We start from the raw sequence: 13,000 nt of genomic DNA on the forward strand, positions 1-13,000 counted from the left end.
AGTTGCCATCAAAATGTCATTTCAGATAAAATGTTAATGTATTGGCCTAGTTTAAATATAAAAAAATTACTTTGTAATACAGTATTGTTAGGGGGTTCTAATTATGTGGGTTTCTATCACGTGGGCCTCAATCAAGTAGAACTCTAGTCATATTAAATTTGTACTTCTTGTTAATATAAGACTAAATCTCTGCAGTAATAACAAAATAAATAAGATTCTAAGTGTCCCTGAACTTCAGTGTTGGCTGAATGACTATGGTAAACAGGAATTACTGTACCTTTTTGCAGGACAGACTGCTCCCAGTAGCAACAAGGAAAATTTCGATTACACGCGAGGAAAACTTTTCACGTGCAGGTTGTGACATTCAGTAACAGGTTGCTCAGAGAGACTGTAGACTCTGCCTCCTTGAAGAACATGACTAGATGAGGCTCTTGGCAATCTGATCCGCAAGTTAGGTTTGTTTTGACTAGAATGTTGGACCCGCTAACCTCCCAAGGTCCCTTCAAGTCAAAATTACTACAAAATTCATAGTAGGCCAACCTATAGAAGCAAATAGGAGAGACTCTCTGTTTAGACAGGTCTGGATCAGGCCTTCTTGGAAACAGTCCAGGATCTCCCATACTGGACTATAACATTTGCTTAGAATAATGCAGTCTGTGCCTTAGTTTGATGTGAGTGTACCTGATAGTAGCATCAGTTATTCACTTCCTATTCATGCCATTCTTTCATTTGTGTTCCTTGGTGTTTAGATGGCTCAAGAAACTCGCTCTTGTCTTCAGCACAGTCGAGGATGCTGGATTCCCTTTCTTGAGAAGTCATTATACTTGAAACCTACCTTCCTAATTGTCATTCCACCTGCTAAAAGGAGTACAGTACTTTAAGATCTTACTATAAGATACTCAACTATAAACAGTCTTCCTCAAAGACAGTCAGCTGGGAGGTCTTACCCAAAATACCTGCTTAAAGTTGTCTCTGAATTCTGTTACCTCTGTCTCTTCATCCCCAAACCATGTTACCTGTTTATTTGAAGAGACTTCGTATATTGCCTTACAGAGGCCGCAGCTGTGTTTTTTGTTTGGATGAAATAAATCATTGAGTTTTTCACTGTGATGTGGATGTAGAGTTTGCTGAAAATACTAAGTGACAATTGTTTCTTCCAAGAAGTTCTAAGTTTGCTTCGGGATTTTGCAAAGACTTCTACCATAACATCAGGCTCCATCTGCATAGGTTACTCCAACTGGATATTCCAGTCTTGCCTGGCACACTTCATGATCTGTCTGGCAGTATTCCTATATTAAAGTGCACAGAACAATGTGAAGTTCAGTCCACATATTCTCTTACTTTTCCATGGTGCAGGTCAGATGTAAATGGTGCTGAACAGAACTTCTGATTATGTTTATAGTCACTTCTTACTCACCTGCCTTGTGGTATCAGAATGACTGTTTGCTGATAGATAAATTTGTGCAGTCAGTCACTTGAACTAGTATCCTGAAGTAACTGTGGCTCTTTGATACATTGTCCTCGCAGCTACAGATGGAGTATAAGCCGCAGAAGTATAAGTAACTGTATTTTTCTTTCATGGACAAGCTCTGTGCTGCTGTAACCTTTTAAGCAGTTGAATGCTTAAGGATCAACGATCTGAGAATGTAAATACTAAAATCTTAGACACTTCTAGAAAATAATAGTCACCTGTTGAGTATTGTACTGCCTTGCTTGCAGACCTTATACCTAGCTTAGGAGCCAGTAGCTCCACTGGAACATTGCTTTTATGTGTGTCCCATCATCTTCCCTTATACAAGTCCTTTTACTGTAATGTTCGTGTGAACTGGGTTAGGACCTTCTGTAAGGAAAAGGTCAGGATAAGATGAGACCAAATTATCTAGTATCCCTTAGAGATCATGTTAATATGAGGAAGTTGAGCTAATGTTTGGAAAAGAGGCTTCTAAGTTGAATTGGCCAGCAAGTGAAGGCATGTATTTTCTCTTGGATTTTGCACAGATAGGACTTCAGTCCATGCTGAGATTTTCATGGCTCTTGACTGGAATTATCCCTGCTCTGTGTGACTTTTTATTGCCTCCATCTTCACTCTGTGTTGACTCAGACTTACCTTTGTACAGATTAGCTTTATTCTTCAGGGCACCACTGTTCCCTGCTGATTTTCTGTGTAAAATTACAGGGAACTTGTTCCCATTTTCAGCCTTTGTTTCTCTGTGGGAACCCTTAAGTAAGGTGCATTGATTCAGGTGGAGGGCTTGGGGGGTTGGTTGGTTTGTTTGTCTGAAAATCATTGTAAATCAATTCATCCTTCTATATATGGGTGTTCAGGAGGCAGAGCAAACAAGCTGTCAAGTTAGTATGCCAAAAGGTGGGCTTTTAGCAGTTACTGACATTGAATTAGGCAGAAACTGAGGAGTTGGGATTGTGTGGAGCCAAAAACACATATTGGCTTAAAGTGGAGGGCAAGGATGGCAGCTGGCATGGGAAGCTGGTCTGGTCTGAAAGGTCGAGAGCTAGCAAGACAACAGCTTGAACATTGTTTGTAGCACAGTTAGTAACTGAAGTTACTGAGTTCTGTTAACAGTATTTCTATACTGATATATATTTACTGATTTTTAACAACATTACAGATAACACTACCTTGTGTCTGTATCTAAATACTAATTTTCAGGCTGATGGGATTTACTATAATTAGAAAGTTAGTATGTTATGCGGCTGCCATGAGTGGATGCATCAGATATTTGGATTTTGTGCTCTTCCTCTACTTTCAGTGTTTAAAATTAAATACTTGCAGTAACATTGGATTACTTTGTGAAGCACAGAAGGGAAAAATACTGTTGTGATCTGATACAGTAAGTGGGAGATAGCTTTAAAAAGATGTTTAAGGTTTCTCAGATCAGCAAAGACTTCTAATGTATTGGAGATTCAGGAATGAGTTTGCACTACTGCAAATTTGCACCTCTGTGTCATGACCATGTATGACTTCCTAAGTAATTATTTAAATAAGCGACCTTTCTTTTTTAAATGCTTGTTGTGTTAATAGGACAAATCCACGCTTAGGATGTTCTTTAAATTTTGAAAATGCCTTTCCCATTTATTAGCACTCCTTTTCTTCAAGTTCTTAATGTGCACCTAGACCCCATCCCTTCAAATCTCTGCCTCGGTTTATGTGAAATTCCTGAAGAAAATCACAAAGTATTTTCATTGTAGTATTTTAGTGACGTATTTTTTACACATTTAATCTTTAATATTCTGAGGAGAAACAGAGATAATTGAAATAGATGGATTGTAGATGATGAAATAAAGTATCATTAATTCTTTTTCAAGGTAGCAGTGATGGTTCTGAACTCAGTGAAGAGACTTCCTGGCCGGCATTTGAAAGGTAAGAATAAGTGCCACTCAAAACCTGCATTTCCCTATTCAGACATTGCTCCTTACAGTCTCTTAGTCCTGAAAATAATGCTTTATTTTAGTGGTTTAGACATCTTCCATATGTGAGGATATTCATAAACTGTAGTAAGTTCACTGGATCTGTTAAAGCAGCAGAGAGGTACCTTCTGCTCACTAGTAGTTGGTAGGGCTTTTGTCTAATTGGGTGCTTACTCATTGCACACATTCTTCTAAGTAGCTCAACCAGAGTACCATTAAACTCCTTTTTCTGTGTTTATATATTTGTATATCCTGTGTATGCTATTCATGTGACCTATCTGTTTTTCGTTTTAACTTTCCCTGAGATATTTCATCCATTCTTGGTCCCTTTGTTCTTGTCATTGATATTGTCACCTGTTTTGTCTCTCACCTGTTCTTCACTTCATTGTTACTTGCCCTTGTGTTACATGGGAAAACACAAAAATGCCCCTTGCTGATGTCTGAGTTTTGTGGTCCAGAATTAACATCTTGCTCCTTACCCAATACCAGCAAATGCTAGGGCGACATTCACCACTTCAATCCTTTCCCATACTGTATTTGAGAATGTGGAAAAATACTGTAGTTCAATATAGTAAAAGGTGGAAATTTCATCTTCCCACAGCTGAGTAAGATGCACAATACAGTGTGTATTTTGCTTCCATTAACTCAATTTCAGGTAATCCATCAGCTTCAGAGTTGCCATGGATGACTTTTGCTACCATGTTTTGAAGACGCGTTTTGTAGAAATCTTTATCAAAGAACTTTCTCTTTATAGTTGGGAACTGTTAACACAAAGCTTATATTTTGCTTGAATTCATTGAAGCTTTGTGTTCATTGAAATTCTGTGTTAATTTTTGGAAGAAATCTTTGAAAATCTCTCTGTGCCAAAGGTGAACTCTTTGATATTTCATGCTATAAATATGATTACATACATGAGGAAATGCACTTCTGATTCCATTATGTAAGCAATAAGAACAATCCACATGAGCATAGAAAGAAAATCTCATAACTTGTATGTGCTCTGTGATGCAACCTGCAACATTCAAAAGGTTTTCTTGCTTTTCCTTCTCTGCTGCCTTATCAAGTTAATCAAGTTCAGGTTATTTATCAAAGCTAAAAACTTATATAGAAAAGCCTTAGACAAATGGTGAACTGAGTGCTTTTAACTTAAGTAGCATAAAAAACTTAAAGATTTTAGTAAGCCTCAAGTTTAAGCTCATGGTAACACTCTCCAGAATTGTTGTGTGGACTTCTGAGACAAAGCAGAGGTTTTTCATCCCTGTCTTAATGAGAACCGGCTGGCCCAGACTTCCCCCAGTTAAAAGGTTTGCTCCAAGTCAAATAATCATATCAGAAGATTTCTCCTCCTCCTCCAAATTCCACCTGCCTTCAGTACTTTCTTCTCTCCTGAGAGCTCTTTGAGAACTCTGAAGTTGCATATTTTTCAGGGTGAGTTATCTTGCCTACTTCCAGGGAGAGGGATTGGGTTCCTTACAGATATTCAAAACATCATGTTTGAAATTCTTAGAGATATGCAGCAACCTTGTGTCTGTTCCTTGGTTTATAAGACGATGAAGCATGTTTTGGAATTTAATAGGTAATACACTGACATGCAAATGTCAAAAGTTAAGGTAACCAGAGAGGGTATATCTTTCTCTCTTTCTCTCTCTAGTTTTGATCTGTACAGTGGGTTTCTATTCTTACAAAAGAGTCTTTAAGTGAGGGAGAAGCATTAGTTGTCTGGAATTAACAGCTACCGGCAAAATTGGGATACATCCAGTATTACTAGTGACTACTTCCTATGCAATGCGAGTGGGAATTCAGTATTTTCCAGTGATTTAGGAACAGGATCTTTGGGTAGGAGGGCTTAAATCTGCATCGTATGCCTAACAGGAAGAAATGAGATACTCCACATGCATATTCCCCAGGTAACAGGAGGAACTGTAACAAATAATCCTGGTTTTCCTGGCCCTCTTGTTGTTTGTAAGTGGGAAACACAGAAGGGATGAGAACTAGAGTCACTGATTGTTTTTAAGTGCAACAGAAACTTAGTCTGAAACTTGAGAAAGAGCTTTCAGCATTGGGGTGTCCCTCTAGGTTAATCAGAATTACTTGAAGAACTTGAATTCCAAGTCCTGACAGTTATGTCATGTTAAGGGCAGTATACTAAGTGGCACTTTAGTCTCATTGGTTGTCATCCTGAGTGTCTCTGAATAGATTTCCCTGAAATAGCTCGAATCCAAGAGTGATAGACTCCTTGTTATGCAAAAAAACAAGCTTAAAGGTAAGAAGAAAATGTATTTCATTTGCATGCACAATATATGTACACACAAATACACAGCTCATATTACGATTTTCTTTCCTTCATTTTAATTATTGTTTTGCCTATATCTTGAATGTTTGTGGGTTTTTAAAATCATAAATTCAGTGATATCAGTTATATTGAAAAACAGATAATGGCAAATTCTGGGATAGATTAGTAGATGGTAATTCATTAGTATCTTTTTGATAATTCTTCTTGCAGCAAAGGCAATAGTTTGAGCTTGTTTAAAAAACAAAACAACAAAAATAACTACGAAAAACCCGTTCTTCTTTAATGCTGCTGCCCTTTATCCCTTCTTTAAGCCTGTTTTGTTTGCGTGCTGTATGCTGTTCTGAGTTAAGACTGACACATGACAATGCTACTTGTTTAGGCTTCCCATTCTGAGAAATACTGCCCTGTCCGTATACATGCAGCTTTCCAGCTAATGCAAAGCCCCTTTCACAGGTGACAGATTTTTACTATGTAGGAGATTTTGCCTGTAGAATTCTCATAGGCTTGTACTTAACTGTCTGCTTCTGCAGAATTAGAGCTGATTTTCAATCTTTCAGCATAATACAAGCAACCACAAAAATGAATAAAAAACAGGAGTTGAGGACAAAGTGCCTATGCTTCTATTGACTTAAATGGAATTCAGTTGACTAAGCAATCTGATCCAGAAAAACAAGATTCAGTGAAGCAAAGCAGTATTCAAAAGGCAGGTCTAGAACACAAGTCTTAGTTAGGGATAACAGTATAGATCAGGTTAAGGACTCTAAAATGTAAAGCTTATAGGTAAAGTTTAAAACTTATATGAACTAGAGATTTGAAATATCGCTCATCTTATTTCAATGTTACTTAGTACAACAGTATTTTAAACAGTGTCAGGCATATTTTGATAGTGCTTTTGATTCCTTTCAGCCCAACAGCTTGTATGTGTGCATACTCATAGAAGTTGAAACCATTTTTTTGTAGTAACATCTAAAGTCAGAATTTAAAGACAAGTTTCATTAACATGGTTTGTTTACATTGATTTAATCTCTAAGAACTAAATGGAGACTTTGCTCTCAAAGTGTGTTATTCTTCAGTGCCGATAAAACACTTCAGTATTATGAGTTCTGACAAAAAGAACATCTGATGAAATAGAAAAACATGGTATCTACCCCTGCATGCATTTTTCTAAATAAAATTGTCCTCTGTTTCTTGTGTGGAAGAAGTGGCTTTGTGATATGCACACACACAAAAAAAATATGTTTTAGCAGTCATGCTGTTTGTATGAATAAAAGTATATGTAACACATACAATTTATAATGGAATCCAACAGGAACAGGTTGTACCATTCTCTCGGTCCGGGGACAAGAGTGTCACGAAATGGCTATCGAGGCCGCATGAAGGCCAGCAGGTACAATCCCCACTGCACACAGAGGTGTCAAACTTTCCCTCTGGTGTTGGTGATTTGGTTTGGTTTAATAATTAAGTGGGTGTTTTCTGACGTTATCTTTCTAACTTACGTGTCAAAATAAAGGTAGAGACCTTTTTCTTCAGACTTAAAGCTTTCCTCTTCTATGACTTAATCTGTATCACCATAAGGGCTTTTCTGGTCTGCAAATCCAAATTCTGAACCATTGGATCTTTATATCAAGGCTTAAAGATGTTCTACCAGAGGTAGCTTTTAACTAACTGCCACTGTGTAGCAGTGTTGGTAGCTCTCATGTGGACAACAGAGCTGCTTCTTGTGGTAATGGATGGCTTTCAAGATGTTTTCTTTGCTGGCAGTTCTGTATTGAATTTCTTTTCCCCCCTTCCCTGAAATCAGAGATATGCCTAAAATGAGTAATGCGTTAAAATTGGCCCGAATTTATTATATACAGTATTATTTGCAAGCTGACAGAGTAATATAACTGATTATTATGATTAATTAGAATACAAATTCTGTCTCCAGCTGTGTGGCACTGTAGTTGGGAAAGAGATGGCCATTAACTATGAAACTCTTTTCACATTAAGAAGCAAGCATTGTCTCACTGAATTAAACTCATGTTCACATCTATCAATGTCCAAAATTGTCTCCATATCATCAACCTCAGTGGGTGCTGCAATGAAAATGTTTGCTGGATTTCCAATTCACCTTGAATGTTCATGATTGTTAGGATGGATGAAACAACAAACCCTGGCTTACTTCAAAACGAGTTTCAGGCACTGTTCAAGTTCTTGGCTTTTCTAGAAAGCTGCTGGGTTCGGCTATTTAGTTATTTGCTCTGATTGACATTTAATTAAATGATTCCTGTTGTAATTTTTTTCTCATTGAAAATGTTTTGTAAGCCAGTCAGCTTTGTAATTTTAATAAAGCTGTTTTCTTTTTACAGTGCTGTATCTGGCATTTGTTTTGGCCCATTGCTTTTAGATCCTACATAGGGTAGATGATTAGTAGAGCACCAGATGCATTAGAACACCTTAAAGCTGTGGTTTGGGTTTCTACTTTTTATTACTGCTCCTGCCCACTCTTCTTGCTTTCAGATATTTTAAAGATTGTGCATGTTTGAGCTGTGCTTCAGTTTTGATGTGCTAATGATTCCAGTGTTTCTAACAAAAAAGTAATCTTTCTTGCAAGGGCTGAAGGAGAGGCTTTGACACATACAGCAACTGTACGAGTGTACTTCAAACATTTGCTTTTTAAAATTAATTGTTCTTGTATTTCAGTTGTGTCTTGAGTTTTAATTTTTTTTAATTAAGGATTACGTGCTTGGCTAATTAATTTTTCTGATCACTTTTGGTTGTGAGTGTAAATTCCACAGTAGCAGTTCCTTGTAACAGCTGAAGTTTTTTTCCACAATGAAGTCCAATAAATAAAAAAAATTGACATTTCTAAAGTAAAATACAGATGTTTGCATTAGTTTGTGGTAATGATTGGAAAACTACTTTAGGAAAATACTTTTTCACACAAATCTTCACATGCTCCTTTCAGCTCCCTAGAATCTGAAGATTTGGCTGTTCATTTGTATCCAGGAGCAGTTACTATTCAAGGTGTTCTCAGGAGGAAGACTTTGTTGAAAGAAGGCAAAAAACCTACAGTAAGATTTTTTGATTCATTTTGTCACCTTCTTCCTTTGCCCAGTTATAAATACAATAAAATGGCCATTGTGCAACTAATTCAAGTGTCTGATATCTCATCTGCCTTGCTGATTAAGGTTTGGGGTCACTGCTGGGTTTTGCATTCTTCTGTTTGGTGGATTTATTCAGTTTATAAGGCCACACCCATAATCTAGGGAATAGAAGTATAACGCTACATAAAATTTCTTACAATTACTGATGACTTTTTAAAAGAGAGGAGCATGTTTTGTCGTCTTGAACAGTAGGTGGATTCTAACAATTAATCAGTAGATAATAACCCTTAGCATTTGCATTGCAAATGCTTGATTATGAATTAGAAATCAAAATATGTATTCATGACAATGGGGGATACCTTATGGCAGTACATAAAATGGAAAAGGGACAGATGCACTCTAACTCAATGAAGCATTCAATAAGGGTTGCAGAAAGTATAGAATAAGATGCAGAAATTTTTTCTCAGATTAGTGAGGAAAGGCACATGTTCTTTCTGCTTTCTAGATTTTTAGTGCATTCATAGGCCTACAACGAATAACATGGCTGATGGTTTGGCTGGACAGTTAGTGCTGTCATGTGCTTGTAGGATGATGCCTGCTATTTTAGAGCTCAGTATTAAGAAACATTTCACTTATCTGTTGCACTTTTGGTTTTTTTCTCTTTTCTCTCTAGGTAGCATCTTGGACAAAATACTGGGTAGCACTGTGTGGAACCCAACTCTTTTACTACGCTGCAAAATCTCTGAAGGCTACAGAGAGAAAACATGTATGCAAAACAGACATATTCCAGTATCATCTGCCAAAATTAAAATGTGATTTCCTGATGTAAACACTGAGAGTAGTTCAGGACTTGCATAACTTCTAGTCAGCACTAACCTGTCTTCCAGGCAGTCAGTCACCTCATACGGATATGCCCTAATGGAAATATCATGCACATTTATATGCTACACCAAGAACATTTGCTTTGCATATGCCATGGGTTGAATTTGTTGGTCTATAAGGAAGGGAGCTATGCCGTTGGGTCTGTCTGCTTTTCTAAGGTAGAAGTCGTATCAGTTTGTTGCTACTTGAAATCCACATAAGCATTGATGTGGGAAGACTGAGAAGTCGCTACGCAGGACATTAAACATATACTGATTTCATATATGGTGTAAAATTACACTACTCTTTTTCTGTTTAAGCCTGTAGTACATTAACCACGACGGAATACAAAACACTTCATATGTTAAGCAGAGAGCTAGCATATCATATGATGCTGGCTTTCCTTTTATTCGCTGCAACTTTATTTGAAAGAAGCTAAAAATATTTTGCTTATGTGGGGAAGTAGTAAAAGGATTTTCTGTAGATGTTCCAGGGATATTATGATGTGTGTAGTTCCTGTGTTCACTGGTTAATTATAATGAAAGAGGATGCACCAGAGATTCTGTTAAGAAACTGGGTAAAATTTGAGATACTTGGATCTTTTTCCAAGTTCATTCACTACTCAGAACCATTACTGGCCTTGGCTAGTGTTTCAGCTTAATTTATGGTAACAGTCACTGAAAAACATTTGCTTTGCATAAAGCTTATGTAATTTACAAACTGTGATGTGCTTCTAGAATCCTTATAAGGGGACTATCTTATTTCTTTTTGGTACAAAATACTGTTTTCGTATCCTAACATTTTTATGTTCAGAGGGTAGAGATTGGAAGCTTAAGATTTCTGATTAGTAGACTCCTGTATATTTGAATTTTGTGTGGAACGTTTGTGTGTAATGTTGTCTTAATGTACAAAAAATTGAGTATTTTCTACTTTTATTGAGTAGTTCATTAGGAAGCAGTATTCTAATACTCAAAGTATTTTAATGATAGTTAATTACTTGTAGAATAGAAATATTTGCATAGTTTCTTTGCCATCATCCATCTGCCCTATCCCTACTAGCTTTGATCGCTTAGGTGAAATTGAAACCAATCCTACTTAATTTGTCTTACCAATTGAGACAATACTAGCCCAGACCAAAGGGCTGTTAGCCAAGCAGCCTGTCTCCTGGGTGTGTTTAGAGAAGTGTATGTGTTTGGATGCATTTGCCTCTGGTATCAGTGAAAACCTTATAGAAGGAGTCTGTCTCATTAAAAGTAAAGATATTTGGAAAGAGCAGACTTGTAAACTGTTATGAGCAGAAATGCAAAGTATTAAAGCAAAAGCAAAAGAACCAAGAGAGAACTTGTGCTGGCATTATGTCACTAACAGGTAGTTGCTTGTTTTTTCTGGAAACGTTGAAAAATGGAAAAGAATTTTTTTGTAATGTCAGACTTTGTGCTTTTGTTACTGAAGTGATGCCCTTAGGCTTTATGCCAAAATTGCATTTTGTTTTCTTTTAAGAATAGAATATGCATTTGTAAGTCTCTTGCCCACCGTCTGTCAAAATACTGAATGATGGAAGACTTCATCATACTTGTACTTATTCAATCAGAAGCTTTTTCAGTATTGTGTATAAATATTTTAAAGCAATCTAAATAACGTACAGCTTTAGAGAACTTGGAAAAATTGCATAGCTAGAAATTAACTATATTGAATTTTTACGTGGTCCATTTGCTTATATGTTTCCTTCAGAATAACAATTTTAATCATTTAAATGGTCTTGCCCTTTCTTTAGGAAAAGTAAATTAAGTAAAAAGGTAACAAATGTAAACATCAAGTCTGGTATCTGATCCTGTTGAACCTCTATTACTGCAAAAGCCTTTACTTTTGTCTTGAAATGCAGCCATATCTGTTTAGAATGCTTTTTCAAAAATTATTTTCTGAACCTATTGAATTGACTTTTAATACTCCTCAAGTCCCAGATGTGTTGTGATACCTGCAACAACTGAACTACTAGTGAACAGAGACTAGTGCCTAAGAAGCTAAAATCTGTCTCGCATCCTTACATTCCCATGTTTATTTGTCCAAGGATGTGCCGGCAGACCAATAACAGTTTGCAGATGGAGGCTAGGAGACATTCAAGTCCATAATGCTGGCAGGATTACTCATCAGAAGCCTGCTAGCATTGTGGCTTGCAAATACTGGGCAGAGTTTGAGCAGTGCAGTTCCCAGGAAACGGAGATGGTGGAGCGTTAGTAAAAAGTAATGACTGCTAGAGCAGATTTATTTTTTTTAATATTTGGCTCTATGAAGTTGGACTGAACTATCCAGTGCAACCTTGGATTTGTCTGTACACAGCTGATACCTTGCTTTTAGCTTTTCAGGGCAGCAAACATATTTTGTTCTCTTTGTGGATGCAAAGCATGTTATGGTCTGATTTTGTTTCCCAGGTGGTCATGGTTAAAACAATGTAATACCTGTTAGATGTGGTTTGGATTGTCTTTTATTTAAACAAATAGTTCACAGTGAATGCACACATGCTTCTGCACCAAAGGTCATTAGAACACAGAGTATAATCTTTATGCTGAAATTAAGGTGTAAAATAACCTGATAACTGCTGTGGAAGGCTGAGGTTGGGGGATTAAGGGGAGAGGCTCCTGTTTATTAAACAGCCTAACAGTAACTTTGTTCAGCTAGTCTACCTATGTTACACTTTTAGCCTCACTATTGATGGGTTAGATTTCCATCCATTTCACTGCAGGGTTTATTGTACAAAGCCTTGGCTTTTGTTCTGGAGTCTGTGAAGTTGACTTGTCAAGTGTCATGCTTCAATTCACATTTGGTTGCATTTTCAGAAAGAAAGTTAATCAAGAGAGAATAAACTGTAGATGGTCAACCATCTGTAGATAGCTAGTACATGGGTATGTATTCACTGCATAGATACTGTCCAGTGATATCCTAAGAGGTCTGTTCTGCAAAATAAAGAGATTTGAGGCTAGGTCTAGGTTTTGCTTTGTTACTGTCCAGATGAAATGGATAAAAAGGATGATCCTGTCTACTTTGAAGCAGGTTTCTTTTTCAAAGATTGATACATTTGAGATTTACCTAGGTAAAACATTCCAAGCATCTTCTGGAGCCATGTAAACATCTGTCTTTTCAGCTTCCTTTGTCAAGGCCTGTGTGACATGGAAAGGAACGCTGGCAATGAAAAAGTCAGTCTGCTATATAAAACTTCCTGGCTAGAGCTCTCATGGTAAATGTGTCTTGATTACAGGCATGCTTTTGACTGTTCTGCTGCTGCTATTGCTTCAGGCAGCTGAGACTGAGGACTTGGAATGTGCTGACACTCAAAGCT

At 37.1% G+C, this 13,000-nt stretch overlaps 1 protein-coding gene across 8 annotated transcripts in view; it reads left to right on the forward strand.

The window, feature by feature from the left end:
* The window catches only part of RALGPS2 (Ral GEF with PH domain and SH3 binding motif 2), a 135,087-nt gene that overhangs the window by 112,602 nt on the left and 9,485 nt on the right, over nt 1-13,000 (forward strand). For 7 of the 8 annotated variants that reach the window (XM_049807170.1, XM_049807171.1, XM_049807167.1 and 4 more), the window contains 4 exons: nt 3,325-3,379; nt 7,029-7,106; nt 8,667-8,772; nt 9,479-9,571. In XM_049807170.1, the coding sequence (XP_049663127.1) occupies nt 3,325-3,379; nt 7,029-7,106; nt 8,667-8,772; nt 9,479-9,571 (332 nt within the window). The remainder of the gene's footprint in view (nt 1-3,324; nt 3,380-7,028; nt 7,107-8,666; nt 8,773-9,478; nt 9,572-13,000) is intronic. The other variant, XM_049807173.1, reaches the window with a different exon arrangement.

This window comes from Accipiter gentilis, chromosome 8 (assembly GCF_929443795.1).
Source record: "Accipiter gentilis chromosome 8, bAccGen1.1, whole genome shotgun sequence".
NCBI lineage: Eukaryota > Metazoa > Chordata > Aves > Accipitriformes > Accipitridae > Astur > Astur gentilis.